A 15,000-nucleotide genomic window follows, 5' to 3' on the forward strand; every position below is an offset into this window, starting at 1 on the left:
CACCTTGCGTGATGGTCTGGTTCCGGATGCATGAAGGTGAATTTATCAACGTCTTCACCCAACCAGATGACAACTAAAGTAATCAGCTCTTTATAATCGTCTCTGGGAAAGGTGTTCTCCAGCAATCTCTGTCGAGCCCAAATTAGTACACTCTGAGCTATCTGGCACAGCCAAGGGTCCGAATCTTCCCACGAAAACTTCACCAGCTCTGCGTAGTCGATTTCCAAAGAGTTCCAAGCTGCTTTGAGGCGGCGAAAGATTTTTACACCAGGATCCTTTGTCTGCCCAGTGACACACTCGGCGACGTGTTTTATATGCAACTCGTATATGTGATGTCTACATGGGATCCAGAGAATGGCTCGATGAAGAAAGGACTCGATTAGGGCACAAACTCCCCTCCAACGACCTGTGTTGGAAGCCGTGGTATCAAACACAATGCCGATGACCTGGTCATACACATGCCAGTCTTGCAGCATCTTAGTCACAGCACTTCCTTGTGCAGATCCTGTTCTGGCAGGGATCTCTAGGATGCCTAGTAACTTTTGATCACCTGGGACCCCACTGCTGTACACGCAACATCGCTCAGATGTTACTCCTTTCCTCAATGTCAGGTTTTTGCCGTCCCAGTGGATGATCACAAAAGTTGGAAAGTTATATGTGGATTTGATAGATTTGGCATGTTTTACACGATCAGCCTGAGCGCGCCACCAGGCACTCGTTACAGATATGTTCATGTCTTCCACTGATTGTCCCGTACCTTTCACAACACTTGCCGCAATCATCGCCCTTTGCCTCAGACTCATCCCTAATCTGTCTGCAGTGGGACTGATACATGACATTACGTCCTTTTTACGTCTATTTCCATCGCTGACTTTCACATCTTGTGATTCATCATCATCTACGCCAGACTTGTTCTCATTCTCCGAAGAGTCTAACTCCACTTTCAGTATTTTTTGGCTACAATCGGTATCTTCTCTCGTTTTTCTTTCTTTACTCGCTTCGTCTCGTTTTCTCTTTGCCTTATCCCTTGCTTCTTGCCTCATATCATATCCCATGGCACATCCCATCTGCTCATTCGAAAGCTGCTGGCGCAAGTGGATAAGATCGTCTTTCCATTCTATTATTTTAGATTTTCTCAGAATTTCCTCTGGATTGTTCTTTGTGATGTCCATAGGTAACTCCAACTTCTCCAGATAATTATTTTCCTTCTCCTTGAAACTGTCTTTCATACATCTATCTTTGCGCTTGCTACTTTTCTCTAACTCCTTCCATTTGTGATACAGATCAGATATCTTTTTTTCTATTTTGTCAGTCATTATTAATAGTTTCATACATTCATCTTCTCCTTTGTCTGCTAAAGTACTTTTTCCAATTATCAATTTCAAGCCGAAATGAAATTTCCAGACTTCACGCAGTCCACTAGCAGTTTTAGCCGCTGCAGCTTTAATCGTTCCGGTCTGCTGTAACTGCAGTAAGAATCTGCGTAGGACATGAGAGTTCTTTGGTAGTTTACTATATCCGAATTTATCCAACGTCTGGTGAACAAGGTAAAAGTTCCTGTTTGAAGCACTGACTGCACTAGAACTGGGCTTTGAAGTTGATGCATTTTTCGCGACCATTTCTGATTGTTCCGGATGACAGTGAACAATAGACCCATCACGGCGCTCTCCAAGATCAGTTTCCACGTTTTCAAGCCGAGGTTTGTTTTTGGAACCTTTAGGACGTCCTCGTTTTGTTGTAGCTGCTTCCATGGTCAACTATTCTGCAAATATACACAGGGAAATATTTTGTAAATAATGATTTCTTTGATCCTCTAGGACGCATTTTTGCTGTAGCTGCTGCTATATGGTCATAGTCGTCTATTCTGCAAATACAAAGGAAAAAGACATAAGTGTAACAAAAATCACAGACCGGCCAAAACACGCAAATTTCACGAAAAATCCATGTTTTACAAAATGGCAGCCATTGGTCAAACATGTCAGGAAAATTCAGAAACTTTTTGGAGAAGATGAAACACTTACATAGAGTTGACAGGCACATAGTGATATTGGAATTTCAAAAGAATGAATGTGTGTGATTGGGGTATGTTATGATATTCGACTAATTTCTGGAAAATTCAAAATGGCAGCCGGTGGCCAAAAATGGCGGGAAAATTCTGAAACCTTTTCAGCAAGGTTACCTCACCAAGCAGAATCGATGGACACATAGTGACCTTTCAAAATGAAAACTTTCGCAAAAACGGAACGCCCCACTGTAAACTGTTTAATTTTCGACAGGGAAAGTATTAAAAAGTGTTCAGGGCTTCTTTCGTAACTGCTTTTTGATAACAATGAAGGACGAAGAAGAAAATTGTTCTTTCAAAACACTTCAGAGTCCTTTACCAACACACGACTCAATACATTATTCCTCCCCTCCTCTCTTCCCCCCTCTCTACCCATCCTCTCTCACTTCACTGGCCCTCTCCTCTCACCTCACTGGCCCTCTCCTCTCACCTCACCCCTCCTCTCTCCTGTCCTTTTATTTTGTTTATTTTGTTGGCCTTGGAGTTTATTCCAAGTAGTTTATCTCCCCCTTTATATTGAGTTTGTTTATTTTGTGTTCGAAGTGCACGGGGACGGGCTTTTCATTTTGGGATGCTTTTTAGGTCATCTCTTCGAGCATGACCTAATAATATGGGTGTCGATGTCCTTCGATCGGTCCGTCCATCCATCCGTCCGTTCACAATGAAGTTGAAGCGGGAGATCTGGTCATTAGTGATCCTGATAGAGGTCGATGAGACGTACACGATGGTATGACTTTCAAGGTCACCGAAGGTCAAGGTCAAGGTCACGCGGCCTTTGAAGTTGCGAAAATGATGATTTTCAAAATCTATCCTACATTTCTTAAGTTATCTTGAATTTGATTGTGGCATATGAATCGATGGGACAATATCTAGATTTGGTCGGGCCGGATTTTCGATATTCGCTTTCGCGTCACGTGACTTCAAAGTTGGCCAAAAATCCCTCCTGACCCGAGAACACTACACCCTAGTAACAGGAACTCATGCTTGTAAAGCTCATTGTCGTGCTTGGTATTCTTTAACTCTCGGTTTGTGACTCCTATTATATAATCTGCCTGCCTGCCCACCCGCGGCCCGCCTGCCTGCCCATAGCATAGCTTTTTACGTACCCCCACTCATAGCCGAATGTCCCCACCAAATCGGCAAATCGCCATAGGCCGAGGTCAGAGAAGCTATCAGAAACGAAAAATATTGGATGGCATATCGTTATGTGTTTAATATACGTCAAAGTGCTGGAAAACAATAGAGAGATCTCCATTGTTTTCCAGCACTTTGATATACGCCATCCTTCTTTTGACACGAATATTGATCGGCAGCCGACATGACGGACAGGTGTCCAGTCATATGAAGTTTTTTTACGGTGTTGTTGTGTTTTTGATATTTCCGGTGTTTAGCACTGCTTCGTCAAATAATCGCCATGTGCGATTGCGATATTTCCGGTTTCCTTCCGCGTTTATCTTATGTCGTACACATATAAACATTATTCCTGCATATAGTGCACAGTCATCGGTTGTCTTAGTCATCGGTTGGTCCAGTGGAGTCCACTGGAATATTCTGAACTGAACGAACAGAACTGTGGATAGTAAGAGTGAGTAGTGTGGTGTTGTCAGTGTTGTTGTTGCACTTTTTATAAGAGATTGGAAAACAAAAAGGCGAGGCCTACGTACCTACCCATCAAATCCACTGACTGACTGGTTTGTGTCGCAGTTGTCTGTCTGCCATTTGCTACTGTACCTACCTACTCTACTACATAGAGTGATAGTGATTATACCACCTACTTTTACGGACTCTTGGCCATCTACCTACTGGACATTATTTGACGGACTCGTTGGCATTAGTGCAGAGGAGAGTATAGGATATAAATTTGGTGATTGGTGTCCAGTAGACAGCTACAGCTGTGTGGTAAGTCAGGAAATAGACCCTATTCGGCTCTCGTTCGGAACACCGCAACACTTTTATTTTAACAGCTAGAAGGCTAGTTTTGGTTTTACCTTGTAGCGAATTATTTAGTACAGATCGCCGAGTTTCAGCGACTTTGAGCTAGTGATAGATGAGAAATTGACCAAAATTTAAGGCTGAAAATGCACTGCGCATGCTCAGATGTTCCGAACTCGGACGAGGAATAAGGTCTATTGGAGAGCTTTTCTTGCATTTGCTATTTCACTATTAATAAGGGTGTGCGGTTTGGTTATTTTTCTGTTCGGTTGGGGTGATTAGCTCGGTTCTTTGGTTCAGGTCAAACATCTCATCCCTCAAAATCGACCAATTCTACTGACTAGGACAAAGCAAACTTCTACAGAATGCATGTTAGACACTCTACAATAACTGAAAGTAAATGATGACTATAGAGCAAATTAATCGGTGGGAAGGATGGGATGGTGAGGTAGGAAGGTAATGATGGACAACGTGATGCTCAAGTTCACAGTCAAACTCCTTCCTACTGCTGCTACTGGACTCTTGTACATGTACAAACACAATTTTTTAAAACATCCCCCGAACCAAAATCTTGGTTCAGAGTTTTCAAAACCTCGGTTTGGGTGTGCGAACTGAACTGAGTTTTTCAGTTGTCTGCCATAGGCCTAGGTTTTATCTCTATGCAATGACACCATTCGTGTACAGCGCCAAACGCAAAGCTGGAATCAGTGAAAGTTGTCACTATTTGGCCTTCTGCGAAGCAGTATGCACGAGTCAGGGCGAACAGCTCTGCTTGCTGTGTGGAGCAGTTCGCAGCCAATCTTCCCTTTTCAATTACTTCGTGATCAGAGCATAGCCTGTTAATAGTGATCCATCTGGTGCCCGCGACGACGCACCGTCGACATATAGAATCATCTCAGAATTTTGGTTGGTGTGTCTCTCAAATCAGGACGTGGTAGACATGTGTGTACGATCACTTCCTCACAATCATGAGGATCTCCATCTAGTTCTACCGCAGCAAACTAGCAGGGTTCAATCGCGGGCACCTTTTCATCGTAATGTTCGGTGGAGCTGTGAGTGAGAGTTCGTATGTCATTGCCTGCGAGGCCGACAGGTGTTGAGTTTTTGTTTTTAACAGCACGGCGGTGACTGCATGCGGCACCATGAAAATCAAAGTGTGTCCCGCGACGAGTGGTTCTGTCGCCTGCACTGCGAGCGAAGTGGCTGCCACTGCTCTTAAACAGGATGGGAATCCTTGCGCCACCAGATCCAATTAAGTACTGTAATAGGCGACGGGCCATAACTTATTTCCGTGCTTTTGAGCCAGCACCGATTGCGCGAAGCCCCGACTCTCATTTGCGTACAAATGGAAAGGTTTTTCACAGTTCGGTATACCCAAAGCAGGAGCAGATGACAGAGCTTGCTTGAGTGTCACAAAAGCCAGGTCTGCTTCTTGCATCCATGTCAGCAGATTGGGCGCGCTCGCCACACCAATTTCCAGCAGGGGGTGTACTAAGGCCGTATAGTCAGGTATCCACTGCCTACAATAGCCTGTCGTCCTGAGAAAAGACCTCATCTGTTTAGCGGTAGTTGGCTTGGGCAGTTTTAATATAGCAGACATACGCTTCGGAGATACACATCTGGTATCTCCCTTCAAAATGTGTCCCAAATATTTTACCTCCTCCTGGCAAAACTGCAATTTGGCTTTCGAGGCTTTGTGTCCCTTCTCTGCAAAGACCCCCAACAGCGTCAAAGTATCTTGTTCACCCGCTTCCTTCGACGTTGAACATATCAGCAGGTCGTCAACATATTGGATCAATGTGGATCCGCTGGGGAAAAACTGTCATCTCGGTCGTCTTTCAATGCTCGGGAAAACAAAGTCAGGCTCTCGGTGTATCCTTGTGGAAGCACAGTCCAAGTATATTGTCTTCCTTGATACGTGAACGCAAAAAGGAATTGCGACTCAGGGGCTATCGGTACACTAAAAAAAAAGCTGAACAAAGGTCTATTACAGTGAAATGGGTGGTGTTACTTGGGATACTTGCTAGAATGGTAGGTGGATTTGCGACGATGGGGTAGGTGGGGATCACAGCCTCATTCACCGCCCTCAGGTCCTGGACAAACCTCCACGTCGACTTTCCGGGTTTTCACACGGGTAAGATCGGTGTATTACATTGACTGACTGTGGGAATAATCGTTCCTTGCTTCAACAGCGCTTTCAATTCGGGAGCTATCCCTGCTTCCGCTTCTGGACGCAATGGGTATTGCGGTTTGCGAGGCAGCTTCTTTGATGTATCTATATTTATCCTTACTGGGTGCATGCTTTTAATTCGACCCACGTCGTTAGCTTATGTTGCCCACAGCCAAGTCGGGACCTGCTCCAGCAGTCCAGGTAATTTCTCCGACCCCGCTGTTCCTGAGAGAAAAACCATCTCAAACACAGCCTTTTCAGTCCCACTACAGCCTGACCAGCAATATCCATCTGCCGCGATCTTCCATCGTCCCTTTGCTTGGCTAGACCCTCCCAAAGTTGCTTCCGATGCCCTTTTTAGATGGGTTACCATGTGCCCTTTGTCCGTTGTTTGGTAACCTCTCGCAATCGCGAAGGTAACATGTGGTGTAACACTGGACGGTTGATTCCACAGTTTCAATTGCTCCTGCATCAGATGCACCTCCAGGCCAATCCCTTGCTTCCCAATCCACATTGTCCTCAATGTTATGTCAAAACTCTGGTGTGATTTCGAAATTGTTTCTCTCGCATGGACGTTATCTTTTCCCTTAACGTCGTAATCTGCAATGCAATATAATTGAGTCTGCACCCTGTTCGTGGCAATGTGATGCTGACTTACCCAGTCGCACACCTCCGATACGCTCCTCTTCAAATCGGACACGCACACCTGCAAATGGTTAGATGCTTCACAATCCGTCACAGTCCACTGGTATACAAGATTCTCTGTATTTTCCTGCAATAGATTCAGCATGGTTATATGCGATTGGTGAGGCATATCCAAGTACACTCCGTCAGGGGTACATTTCACCATACAATTCAGCTTACATTATAGGTCTCTTCCCAACAGATTAAATGGCGTATCAGGAGCCATCAAAAATGCATGTTGTGCCGACAAAGGTCCAATCTCTACCCGTAGTTGTCCAGACAGTGGGATTTCCATGGCATTGCCTGATACTCCTTCAACCTTTACTTGTTCCCGCGATAAAGGTGCGTTGGGAAAGTCACTTTTTCTGATCGTAGATTTAGTTTCCCCTGTGTCCACCAGGAAGGGAATCTCTCGGCCTTCGAGTGTCAAAGTCAGTCTCGGTTCGTCACGCGGTTTTGAAGTCAGCAACGGTAATTCAGATGAGGTCCCTTCCGTTCTCTGTCATAAAGCTAACGGGTTATGGGGCGGAGGTGGTGGAAATGAGCTCTGGGGTGGAAATGAAGCAGCTGGCTCAGCCTGTGTTCCCCATCCGTCCTGCTGATGGGAATTTGCACCTCAGTCTTTGTTTGGTTGCACCGGTCGACTTTCTCCTGCCGGTCTGTTCGTGCCATGTCGGACCATTTCTGACGTTTGGGCACTCCCTTGCCCAGTGACCTGTTTGCCCACGTGCACGACAGACCTCTTTGTGCAGGTCTCGGTGTTGTGGTCAGCCACGGTTACGGCTCGGCCTGCGCCAGTGTGTATAAAACTCACATTTCTCCCACTTGCCCATGTTCCTGGCCCATTTACCTGGGATGGCATCAGTTTAGCCTCCGTCTCAGTATAACGCTGTTCAATCAATGAACTGCAATGGGTTGTATAGGGCATCAGTTCCTTCACATCTTTGGATTCCCAGCCGATACACACTCGCTTGACCGCGTTCTGCAATTTTGCTGCCAAACCGCTGATAAATGCATGAGCGAACAGGACGCCTTCCCCATCTTTTAATCCAGAGTGACGCTGATACACACTCCACAATCGCTCTCGGTTATCCAACAGATCTTCGGAAGAGCGTTGTTTGCACGTTTGTATTTTCCCCCAATCTGTTTTAAGTGGGGCGACCTCTGTCACGGTGTCAATGAGCTTGTTGACATGTTCTTGGAGCTTGTCTCGGGTTCTGGGCGCTTCACTTGGCCATCCCGCTACCTGTTTCAATTGTCGGAGTAACCCCTCGGGCACAAGCAATTTCAACAAAATATTCATGTCCACATAAGTCGGCTGATGGCATTCCACAATCACACGCAACTCTCGAAAATTTTGCGGATCCTCTCGAATCTTCGGCATCTCGTTTGCAATGGCCCTTAACTCGGAACCCCATGGCCGATATATTGCTTGCACGCATCTGGCCCCCGGGTAATCTCGCAATGAGAACGTACCTTTTGGTGCTTCCTCATCGCCTTCCCTCGCAGCCTCCACTGTGGCCTTTCTCGATAGTGTCTGCACTTCGACCCTGTCACCAAGAGGAGCCCTCTCTTGTCGTTGTGTCGCAGCAGGTTTCCTCTCAACGCTCTCCGTAATCTCCTCTTTTGGTACTCCTCCAGTGGCTCCTCTTTGATGCGCTTCCTTCCCTGTACCACCCTCATCATCTGCGCCCGCTGCGCCCTGTTCTTCGTCCTCGAGCTGCGGCGCCGTTGGCCTATGTCTGCAAAAGGGTCAGGCCACCTATCCGACTCCTCCCCATCATCCTAAAACTTTACAGGGGCTGCTCGCTGTTTCTTTTTCGATTTATTTTCAAGTCTCAAGGGTATCTGCATGGTCACCTGGACCAGCTGACTCTTTAGGTTTAACAGCCGTGTTTTCTCGACCCGATCCGAAAACTCCTCCATCCAGTCCATATACGCTCCCCAATGTACGTGCCTTGAGGTCTTTTTGTCCTTTCCTTTTTCCTCCAACACTTTCCTTCAGTGGTTCAAACAGTCCTGATCAAAAGTACCATTCTCAGGAAAAGGCAATTTACTCTTCATCGTCCATCCGCACCAATTCGCAACGTCTCTCACAGAATCAGGTCCGTATTTATCGAACATATATCTCACGCATGTCCCTCTGCGTGGCCTGGGGCAGGTTGCATCGGTATACCCAATCTCATCACTATTTCCACCAGTATTTCCCATCCTGCAAATCGTTACCAGGTCACAAATACCATGAAATATGCACTTCAATTTCGCGATAATACAACAAATGCTGGCCAGCACTGTAATAAAGCAACTATATAGTACTGTTAGTTCCAACCACATACCCCTCACACACAATCACACTTTACCACACAGCGAGCTGGGCCTCAAACCCCTGTATTTGCGAAGGTGGGACTCGAACCCCTCCCCCCCCTTTGTTTGGCCAGAGGGAATGGCCTTTTCCTCTCTTCCTGCTGTACCGAGTACAGCACAGTGAGCCGAGTAACGAACTCGCTCAAGGTACGGCGGAGACGCAAACTCCCCGTGAAGAGACCCCTGATCTCTGTTAGCCCCGTAGGCTGAAGCGGTCTGCAACCGCAGGATCCCCTCAGGCCTATCAATAAAAATTCTCTGACATGTACTTTCCTTTGTCGATGTACGTTACCCGCTAAGGACAGGCCCACCATCAGGGATGGGGTGAATGCTCTCCGCTTACCTTCTAGTCTGCGATGCTCAAGCGTTCGCCGTCCCTCCGGACCATGGACTGCCTCCAGGGATTCAGTACATCCGAGTCACGGCACCAAAATTTGTTGTGGAATTTATAAAGACTCAGTGGAAAGATTATTCCTCAATTTTGCAATACACAAATAATCCACTGTCCACAAGGAAAGTACATTTGATCACAGAACATTTATTACGCGGTACCACGGAGTCCAAAACACTCAGATGTGGTAACATCCACAATGATTTGTACGAAACTAGGCTTACATTTTTCCGATATATATATATATATATATATGTATATATATATATATATATATATATACATATATATATATATATATATGTATATATATATATATATGTATATATATATATATATATATATATATATATATATATATATATATATATATATATATATATATATATATATATATATATATATATATATATACCTTGGAAGGAGTGGAGGTGCTTGGGAGAACAAAGCAAAGAGAGGGGAGTTTGGTCATGATGACCTTCACCTGGCCTTGGTGAGACTGGTTTCACATGGGAAAGGCATTTCACTGATGAAAAGGTTGTTAAATAAGACACCACAAGCAGACAGGGAGGGAGTGGAGGAGAGGTACAAAGAAAGTGGGAGATAAAACATAAGGTTACAGGTCCCGGTAAATATACTTTGATTTAAGACAATGTGATTATATACTTTTGAATAACTGAACAAAAGGAATTGATTACAATTCATGTATATTGAGCAAGCAGTGAGTACATCGAAAAAGAAACAGTGAGTACATTTGAAGGAAAAGAAAACTTGTTTGAAAAGGAATTTTCCCCAAAAGGAACAGCAGTGAGATCATTTTTTTTTTGTATACATTGTCGAGGCTCGTATGAGCTAACACACAACGCACAGCAGGGGGGGGGGGGATGAGACAAGAGGGGTGGGAGAGGAAATGACAAAACAGTGGGGAACAGAGACATTAGGAGATCTGTGGAAGGGAGAGGGATTGGCGGGGAACACGGGGTAAACAAGATGGACACCACAGGGACTTTTGGGAATGAAAGCAGGGAATTTGAAGGAGGTGGTTTTGGGGTGGATTTATGGGGGTAGAAAAGATCGAGGTTTTGGATGGGGGAAGATAAGATGGGGGAAGATGGGTTTTGGATAAGAGGTGGTGGTGAACAGCTGTTTTTGAAGATTTAGAATAAATAGAATGTAAGATCCGTCGCTTCCCTGACGGGAATATCAATCTTTGTGAAATTGCTAAAAACAAAACAGTTGTTTATGGGAAGAAATAATATTAAGTGTTGTTTCGATACCGGTCGAGTTCTACACTCAGGGAGTGAGAAGGAGGAGTGTTAATGGGAGATTCATCACAGCCTTTTTAGTTGTTGAATTCCGAATAATGTACAACATACCAAAGATAAATAAAATGGAATATTGAACAGCATGTCGAAGGTGAAGTCAGATGACGTCGGGTATGGTAGCATGCGCCGGAGCACGCCTGTTTGTAATTTGCCACCCCCACCCTCCTTGTGTGTGTTGTGTAACCGGGACCGGGAGACCGGGTTGTGTGTGTGTGTGTGTGTGTGTGTGTGTGTGTGTGTGTGTGTGTGTGTGTGTGTGTGTGTGTGTGTGTGTGTGTGTGTGTGTGTGTGTGTCCAGGCCATCACTTTTTATCATTTGAACTTTTGTCATTAAATCTTTATGAGAATATGGAGAAAAACATAAATAATTGGGCCAAAATGTCAACGGGCGAAGTCATAGTAGCCTTTATCAGAGTAACTATAAATAGCCTTTATCAGTCATAGTAACTATAAATAGTAACTATAGATTACTATATATATATATATATAAATTACTATAAATATACATATATATATATATATATATATATATATATATATATATATATATATATATCTGTCATAGTAACTATAAATAGCCTTTATCCGTCTGCAGCATGTGAAGCACGAGACCATGAGTTTATTTATCGCTTTGGAGATGAGTTCTGGGTTCCAGTTGCCTGGGGGAAGCTGATCACATGGAGGCTTCATCCCTGCAAACTGCATATTTCTCAACAGGGAATATTAAAAAGTGTTCAGGGCTTCTTTCGTAATTTCTTTTTTGATAACCTTAAAGTATGAAGAAGAAAATTCTTTCAAACCCTTCAAAGTCTTTTATCGACACATGACTAAATACATTCTTCCCCCTTCACCTCTCTCCCCCATTCCTCCTCTCTCCTCTCCTTTTGTGTTTATTTTGTTGGCCTTGGAGTTTATTTCAAGTAGTTTATCTCCCCCTTTATATTGAGTTTAAGTTCATTTTGTGTACTCAGTGCATGGGGAAGGGATTTTCATTTTGGATGCTTTTTAGTTCGTATTTTTCCGTTCAGACAACCGAACTCAAAATTGATTTGAGCTCACAATTTAGTTTAAACATGAATCGACCACATTTTACAGTGGGAAGGTCCCTGATTCGAAGAGACTCGAGATTTTCATAACTTGGAAGGATTCTACAAAGTAAGCATAACTGCATACCTATGTGGAGGGCAATGAAGGTCCAGGAGTGGAAGGCAGGACAGCACCTGTCAATTAGCCTGGAGGGTGAAGTGGTGGCCTCGCGGCGACACTATTGGCTGATGGCCAATATGAAACCTCCAGAAAATGATGAAACCTGTATGTGTGTGGTGAATGGTGCAAATAAGGATTTCGGGATGATTCCACAGGATAATTTATTGTGACTATTTATCCAGTGCTTGCATAATTTTTGGCAAACCATCCTGACATCCTCTCAGATAGGTCTGGTGTTGGCTTCATGGGTAAAGTGGTTGGCTTATGGATCTTTGGGTCTTGAATTCAAGCTCCTATGAGTCTGTTGAATTAACACCAGGTGGGGTTGACTCAGCCTGTCTTCCTTCCAAGATTGGCAAAATGAGTACCAGTCTGCTGGTCGCAGGGGCATTGCATCAGCAGCACAGCTGTGCCCCCAGAAAATGATGCAGCCAAGCTTTTACATCATAATTCTGTCACCCCAGATTCAAATGTCATGCGTTTTATGAATTTACTTTTAAACACAAGACCAGGAAGACATGCATACAACGTCTCTGTATTTGGTTTGCTGTTTGAGTGACATAATGTACGTGCTGATTAATTTGAAAAACCTTTGATTTTAAATAATGAAAATGTTTTTATCGCCCACTGGAACGTTTAGAAATGGAAGTTGAGCAAACAGAGACGTTGGCTTTTCTGCACACACCTTATGAAGGCTCATCTTTATTTCAAAGCGTCCATCCAAAACCCTCCATGACTCGAAAGGTGGGATGTTTTTCACTTGCATTTCATAAATTGATGTGTGAATTCGTCGTCACGTTTTTCTCCACACCATCGTCAATCTTTTTATACTTTTTTCGGTATACAGTAATCCCCCGTTTCTCGCGGGGGTTACGTTCCAAACCTCCCCGCGCTAAGTGAAAATCCGCGATGAATGGACGCCTCCCCCCAAAAATCGACTCGTCTGGTCTGGTCAGTTTGGGAGTGATTGGGTTTGAGGTGCCTGAGATCGACTAGTCTGGTCTGGTCGGTTTGGCAGTGATTGGGTTTGAGGTGCCTAAGATCGACTAGTCTGGTCTGCTCGGTTTGGCAGTGATTGGGTTTGAGGTGCCTAAGATCGACTAGTCTGGTCTGGTCGGTTTTGAGGTGCTGGGTATGAGCAGTGCTCGTCCAACGGCGGCAAACCTTTTTCCTTCCTGAAGCATATATCGAGCACCTTAACCTTCTCCTGGAGCGTCCCAGGACCTTCCTCTGGCGCTTCGGTTCCTTGCCAGAAGCCTTAGAAGGTGCAGGGCGTTTGGGCGGCATCGTAGGGCTTGGAGAAAAAACGTAGAAAATATTCGAAGTTCACAAGCGAAACTTTGTCTCGTGCGTTGTGTGACTGGTCGAGCGACAAACGTTATAATTTATTGCTTAAATAATTTATATTTTATATATTATTACCGCGATGTACCGGAGGAATCCGCAGAAAAAATAGTTACGTTCCAAGGGAAAACCCGCGATGAACCGGGGGCGCGATAGGTGAACCGCGATGAAGCGGGGGTTGACTGTACATAGTCAAGGCTTGTGGAAGACTGAGAACGCAGCACGGATCAGGATGCAACATCACAAAAGGAACAGCAAAAGGAAAAGTTAGAAATACCAACAGCAGGGAAAAGTGAGAAAAAAAAATACAGGAAACAATGAGGGGTAGGGGAAAGTGCAAGGGGAGAACAGCTCTCTTGAAAACCTGGAGGAAAGAATAAGATAAAAGAGAATGTAAAAGTTGGTTCCACACGTCGGAAAAAAGAGAAGTAAATGATTGGAGGTGAGCAGTAATTCTGGATTTTGACAGTTTCACTAAGAGGGGGTTTCACAAGGTCCACAAGGTGGAGGGGAGTATATTCGAGAGACAGACTTGACAAGGCACCACCATGTTTTGAAGGAGGGAGCCTCCAGTTTAGAGAAGGCACCTTTTTCTTTCATTTTTCATTTCACTTTCATCTTACTCATTGTCTGCCTCCACATTCATGAAGCCTCCATTTTCCATGCAACACCTCCTTCTCTCTTCCTTAGATGATCAACTCAAACTTCCGCTTTTTGCATCTTTGGCCCCGACCTTTGATAACGGCTGATGTTCTCCGTTCCAGTGCAGCTTGGAAAAGCATGACCTTCAGAGCTCGGTGAGGTGTTGAGAAACTGAAGATGTTGTTTTGATAAATTGTGGGTTTTGTTTACCCCCTGAGATATCAACATTCGGTTTATCCATATCAATGTATAATGAGTGTACCTAATTCAATTTGGTTAAACAGGCACATCAGAGATAAAATACAATGAAGTCAGAGGTGACCAGACAGGATCCCAAATCATTAACTCATCTACCATTTTTCTGAAGACAACTTTAAGCTGGCAATTCCATCTGCGAGCGTGAACTTCTAAATGTTACTGATCCTACATCATGAGTTGAAAAAGTCCACTGTGGACCAGTAAACTGCCTTTTGGTTATTTTGCCATGGGTTCACATAACTGGTACGCAGGCTATGTGGGATAAATGTGTGGTAAAATAAATGAATTCGTACTTCTAAGATGTGAAGAAAGGTCAAAAGTGTAACTTCCACAACAGAGGCTTTTTGATGGAATGTTTTCTCAGTTCATCGAGCCTCGAGGTAAGATTCTTCCATGATTATTCTGATATATAATTGATATTCTGCGATTTCAAAATTTACATTTACAAAATTAAGTCTATAAATCATAACAACATAATTTATGTTCTATTGTAAGTTTAATGTTTATAACTTATGAGATTAAAAAACAAATATATCTAAGGAGAACACACGAGTGAAGAGGAAGGATCGGAGGTTCAGGATTGTCCGGAACGAAAAAAGAGCGGCTTGCGAGTGTCTTGTCT

At 44.2% G+C, this 15,000-nt stretch overlaps 1 protein-coding gene across 1 annotated transcript in view; it reads left to right on the plus strand.

Moving 5' to 3' along the window:
• LOC147027325 (uncharacterized) overlaps nucleotides 1–15,000 on the plus strand; it is a 37,614-nt gene that overhangs the window by 4,603 nt on the left and 18,011 nt on the right. Inside the window, exons 2-3 of the mRNA XM_085876667.1 lie at nucleotides 12,775–12,878; nucleotides 14,169–14,275. Coding sequence (XP_085732793.1) covers nucleotides 12,775–12,878; nucleotides 14,169–14,275 — 211 coding nt within the window. The remainder of the gene's footprint in view (nucleotides 1–12,774; nucleotides 12,879–14,168; nucleotides 14,276–15,000) is intronic.

The sequence above is a fragment of the Eptatretus burgeri genome, chromosome 4 (genome assembly GCF_056783735.1).
Source record: "Eptatretus burgeri isolate ZD-2024b chromosome 4, Ebu_testis_v1, whole genome shotgun sequence".
NCBI classification, from domain to species: Eukaryota; Metazoa; Chordata; class Myxini; order Myxiniformes; family Myxinidae; genus Eptatretus; species Eptatretus burgeri.